Here is a 6,000-nt window from a genome sequence, read left to right as displayed (position 1 = left end):
GGAAAAAAAAATGCCAGAAGGCACAAAAATATCAGGTTTGAAATAACTCACAGCCACAGGACCATCTTGTGAAACCCCATGGGATCAACTATGTTTTAAGAGATTTAGTAGACTGTGGCAATAAAATTAAAGAATGACCAATTTGAAATGTGTGGCTTTAAAAGTAATTACAGAAGAAAATAGTAATACTTGAAAAGGTGTATATATATATTATTATAATACATATCAGTCCACAATATTATTTCAAAAGTTATTTCAGCCAGAGTGCCTATCATATATATGAATAAAAGGAAAAAAAATAGCTAAATAACTGAAAAAAGGACAGCAAGTCCTGGAAAGAGGAAGAAATAAAGATTAAAGCAAAGAAAAAGGTACCAATAACATTTTCCAAGAAAAGGGTGAACTAGTAAGACAAAACCATTTTTCAGAAAAACTGCAGGAATAAAATAATCAGATTAAATTCATGACAAGTGTGCATACAAAGGAAAAACGTCTAAAGCAGAAGAAGCACAAAGACAGAAAAGGGAACTAAAAATCACAGTAAGAATAGTGCCTTGCTCACTTGTCATTTTATTCCTTACAAACCCCCTATCAATAAAGTAAACCACAGCTCTGTAGATTATATAGACAAATATAAAAGTATGCGTTAAATGCAAGAAAGAAATTCAATAAAAAACTAACACCCATCTTTGGGTGGGGAGACAGTGAATGGTTTTTTGTTTTAAGTTTTCTGTGCTTTACTTGAATATCTTACATGAAGCTATGCTATACCACTTTCATAATGGACAGGAATTAACTCTATTAAAAATGAAGCTCTGTATCACATTTCATATTAAAATTTAATACAGCAGACTCTCACTTTGCTGCCAGCTATTTCAGGAACTGAACAGATGACATTCTTTCCTGTACAATATGTAATGCAAACTTTCCCCATGAAGAAGAGTAGTTATCTCTGGTTATCTGACATATTTCCTACCCTGTGTTTACAATCATCAACTTTCAGTAGGTCGGTTCGGCACTGTCTTTGCTTTTCCCAAGAAACAAACCACATGCTACTCACGTCTACTATTATTCTTTCCTATGTGGGTTTTGATGAGCCTCTGGCATTGGATTCCTCTGGCTCACAGAACCTGAGAGGAGATGGCAGTGTTTTCTTTGCAACATCTTCGACCTCAGACACTCACAGTTCCTTCTGCCCGCTCACACATGCGTTCTAGAATTCGGTGAATACTGGCGAAACTGGGCCTGTCTGCAGGCAGCTTGCTCCAACACAGTCGCATTAGATTGTACAGCTCTAGGGGACAATTCTCAGGGCAGGAGAGGATGTTGCCGTCTCGCACATAGTAAATGACCTCCTCATGGGCCATCCCGTAGTAGGGCTGCAGGCCATAGGAGAAGATTTCCCACAGGACCACACCGTAGGCCCACACATCAGACTCGGTGGTGTAGCGGTTATAGAAAATGGACTCAGGTGGCATCCAGCGAATAGGGATAGCATCGTTTTCATTAGCTTTGTAGTAGTCCGCTGAGTAGATGTTCCTCGAGAGGCCAAAGTCGGCAATTTTCACCACCATGTTCTCACCCACCAGGCAGTTCCTGGTGGCTAAATCCCGGTGGACAAACTTGCGCTCTGAGAGGTAGGCCATGCCAGCTGCTACCTGCCTAGCGATGCAAAGCTGCTCGGCACAGGAGAGGGGCGGGGGTCCTGGGCTGGTGACCTGAGCCCTCATGGACAAGTCGCTGTGACTGAGGCTGCACATGGTATGAGGAGACATGCTGCGGAGGAACTCGTTGAGGTCTCCATAAGCCATGTATTCAAACAGCAGGCACATGGGTTTCCCCACAGCACACACACCTGGAACCAAAATCACATCCTTTGTTAGGCTGGGTTTCGACACACTGGAAAGAGCACCCCAAAAGCAAATGACCGGATCAGAAAATATGGGGCCCTGGTTTTTTGGTTGACAGCATCATAGTCGAATGCTGGCCCCATCTCTTTCTGTAAACAGCTTTTATTTACCTTTTAAGATGCAGTTTATTTATCACTCCTTCTAGGGTACCTTAGCTCCCGACCCCTCCAGTGTCAGATTTTTCTTCTATCATCTTTCAACATAGTACCTACTATCCTATGTTATAATCATTCATTTATTTGTACTCCCTCCATCCCGTCCCCGCCTGTCCAACACTTTAGCACTTTGAAAGTAGAGGTTGTGTCTTCTTTAAATTCTGCAAACCTACCATATGTCTGGCAGAGCAAGTATTCCATGTTTGGAGAGCTAATTTATGAATGGATGTTTGTTTTGAGTCTGTAACGTAATTCCTCTGTGTTTCTGCTACTTCACTGAAGTAGAATAATAATGGAAGATGTATGAAATTTGGAAAGGATATAAAAAACAATCCAAAATCTTCGATGAAGTTTTCAAGGTTACCGCAGTAAAGCATTCTGAGATTCAGGTTTTACAAGGTCCGTTTTAGAAAGGACAAAATGTTAATATAAATAGTCAGATTTAGTGTCAGGAGGACAGTTGCAAATCTTAAAATCTTGCTACTGTTGAGAGGGAAATGGGCAACTTGAAATATTAGATCATTTGGGCAAAATTTTACATCACCATAAAAAATAGACTATTAGATCTATTATTTTTCCAGGCAATAGTTAGACCTCTCTGTTCAAAAGAGGAAGAAAAATGAATATTATTATCTTATTTATTTTAGGGTTAGTTTTTAATTCCAGGGACTTTAGAAATCAGTATATTTATATGTACTAGAGGGAAAATTAATGAAATGACAATATATTTCTCTGAGAAATTTTTTTTTAAAAAGCACAATTTTTTTGAAATGAGGTGATTTAATGGAATGTCCCACTCCTTCACACAGAAAATATTATATGGAAAGAAAGAGAGACATCTCCCTGATCAAGAAGTAAAGGAAGAAAGCGTATATGAAATATGAAAACCTTGGAAAGCCTCTGTTTTCTGATACAATAAATGTCTTCACTTGTATTTGCATACCTAAGAGTTTCACAATGTTTGGATTATCAAATTCTGCCATGAGGGCTGCCTCCCTTTGAAAGTCTGCTTGCATATCTGCTGAAGCTTCTTCTTTCAGCATCTTCACAGCCACCATAGTGAAAGGTTCATAGGGAAGTAAGCCCGGAGCCCTGAGAGGTACATTTATTTAGGAAGAAATCAAAGGTCAGGAATATTATACATAGTCACATTATATCTACCCACATTCATATACATCTTCCCCATGTACGCAGCCTTTCCTACAGCCACAGAATCAAAGAAAGATGCCAATAGTGGATCGTACTTAAAATTCCTTGACTCCAATTAAGACAAATCACAAGGACTACTTTTGACATAGATTAAGTTTGAAAAATGCATTATTTATAAATTACAGCCATTTGAAAGTGCACAGGCCCAATGGGATTACCATTACCATCCTAACCCCTTAATCTCTGGCCAGAATCTAAATTCCTGGACAGCAGCGACCATAACTCATTCATCTTTATATTCCCAAAGCACCTAAAATAATACCTTACATATTTTTGGTTTTCAGTGAGGATTTGTGTTCGATTTTCATTAATCATGTAAACTTCATACCAGGGCCACCTTGAGGGCACATAAAGCTGTGTCCTGCTCAACAGCGCCAGGCCAAAGTGATAATTGGTGTTCACATTCTCTGGCCCAGCTGCGTGTCTGTGGGGCTACATCCACGCAGAGATGGTATTTTATTCCAATTCACACAAAGGGCTAATGTTAGCCCTAACACATACTCATTTCTTGAGCTCATAGTTTTCTGACATTTTGGCATTATTTTTCCTTTTCTGTGTTGCAGAAATTCTATGAACACCTACTCGTATTTAATATCTCCACACATCAGGTTCTGAGTTCTTAAACTGACACATTAGTACAAAGTAAACTTTAAATAAAGTGGAGAATATAGTGATAGGAAATGGAGAAGTAAATTTGAGAATTATTTCCTAATGCAAGAAATTATGATTCAAACTGTAATGACAAAATGCTTTTCTGAAAAGGAAAGGTGATTAAACATTACTAAGTGCTTGTAATTTGAATACTATACAAACAAAGATTCTCTCCATATATACAATCCTATTTTCCAGCAGAGAGGGAAATTATTTAGTTTCAAAGTGTAATACTCAATACAAATCAGGTGAATGACATGAAGGATTAACTAACTTAATAATAACTGTAATAATCCTGTACAGACATCAAGGTCATGGTCTGGTAACTTCTCAGACACAACGTATTTCAGTTGGAGGGATGTTTTACATGGGTAGCTTTACCTTGCTTGGAAAACCCTTCCAAATGCTCCCTCTCCGATATCTCTCACATATTCAATGTTATTCCTTGGATATTCCAGGCTGAGCAATTTGGGATTCAGAAGGAGTGGCATCCTTTGGTACATGGGGTTGGGATGAAGTCTGTCTAGCAGGAGCTCAGAAGGAAGAGTTGTGAGGGTTACTGCCGCTGATTCTCTGCAGGTTAAGACAGGTAAGATTAGTAATGAGCTCAGGACCAGGTGACATCTTTGTACTCAGACTTAGGTTCTAAAGTGATATGGCATTTAGAAGGAAACAAACTAAATCATATTGAGCAGCCAAAGATCCTTCAGTTTTAGAGCATTGAACTATTTTGTTGGGTCTGGAGTCAAAAGTCTCATTTTCTCAGGAATTCTGTCACTATCCATTCTAGCAGTGGCAATGGAGATGAATAGCCATAGTCTTCCAAATTATTGTTTAGTCTCTATCTGCTGTGAAAAATTAACTGTAGGACATGTGACCCTATGCAAAAAGTTATGGATAGTTTTAAAGATCATGGTGAGGGTGCTTAATTTCAAAGCAATGCAATGGATGTCATAAAGAGTCTGGCTGTGTTATAAGTATTCCTTTTCTTAGCCCCAAGTCCAATATCAAACATGTAGGTTTTTAAAACGTTACTATATGTGATTAGCTTAAACTAGAATCTCACCTTTTATTATTCTTCCACTGCTTTCGTCTTCGGCAGCAATAAAGAGTAGTGATGGTAAGAAGCACGAATACTGCAAAGCTGGACATGATGGAGATGATCACAGTCATGGAGTATGTAGGTGAGACAGAGGAGGAGGAGGAGGAGGAGGAGGAAGGCAAATTTGGAATGTCCACACTCGGCTTTGAGGACGTCATTGGTGGGAATGCTGAAAGTAAACAATAATTCTCTGAATTCATTCTTTAACTGTTAAGATGCAATTTTTGTATTCAAGCAATCAGTCAACTAAATTTAATTTTAAGACTATGTTGTTATGCGTCAGATTCCCTCTGGTTACATGTCTATAAAGTCTACCTGTTGTGGGTAAATCCAGCTTATAGAATTATGGAATTTTAAAGATGAGACTCAGAGAAAAAAAAATTTTTTTCCACAACAAATGCAGATCCTGGGCTAGTGCTCTTTACACTGCATCATATTGTTTATAACCTGACAACAATCCTGAAAATTATTAAGTAATATTTTTATGAAATTAAATATTGAAGTCAGGATTTGTCTAAAGCTGAACTTTTATACACATTTACTGTTGATTTGCAAATAGAATTAAATTTATGGAAGAAAATGAAAAATGGGAATATTGGGACACAATTGAGCAGAAGTTAGTTTGCCTAAAAATTGAACCTCTGTCAAACTCCTATTGAAAAAGTTAATGCAATATAAAAACAAGGTAAAATCTGCATTAGTGCTGGAAACCAAAAGAGTCCACACTCATAGCACTCTGTAGAGTGCAAGTCCATTGTGTATCTATTGAAACAACCATATTAATTATATTTTAAATCCTTTTAATTGATTGAGTAAAGACAAAAACATGGATACAGAGTATTTTAATAATATAATCAAAAAGAATGTTTTAATAGTAAAGAATGAACTTTGTACCCTTAAAAGAGAGAATAAGCTTTATTTTCAAACATTTGTGGAATACTGACAGATGCGATCTTTTGTCAGGCCACAAAGG

General features: G+C 37.6%; 1 protein-coding gene across 1 annotated transcript in view; it reads right to left on the bottom strand.

The window, feature by feature from the left end:
* Window positions 1-754: 754 nt before the first annotated feature.
* The window catches only part of MUSK (muscle associated receptor tyrosine kinase), an 83,196-nt gene continuing 77,950 nt past the window's right edge, over window positions 755-6,000 (bottom strand). Inside the window, exons 13-16 of the mRNA XM_019635790.1 lie at window positions 4,992-5,196; window positions 4,307-4,498; window positions 3,009-3,157; window positions 755-1,855 (exon numbers count right to left, since the gene is read on the bottom strand). Coding sequence (XP_019491335.1) covers window positions 1,173-1,855; window positions 3,009-3,157; window positions 4,307-4,498; window positions 4,992-5,196 — 1,229 coding nt within the window. The 3' untranslated portion in view covers window positions 755-1,172. The remainder of the gene's footprint in view (window positions 1,856-3,008; window positions 3,158-4,306; window positions 4,499-4,991; window positions 5,197-6,000) is intronic.

Source organism: Hipposideros armiger, unplaced genomic scaffold, assembly GCF_001890085.2.
Source record: "Hipposideros armiger isolate ML-2016 unplaced genomic scaffold, ASM189008v1 scaffold_24, whole genome shotgun sequence".
Classification (NCBI taxonomy): domain Eukaryota; kingdom Metazoa; phylum Chordata; class Mammalia; order Chiroptera; family Hipposideridae; genus Hipposideros; species Hipposideros armiger.
This window is presented reverse-complemented; position numbering and strand designations above follow the sequence as displayed.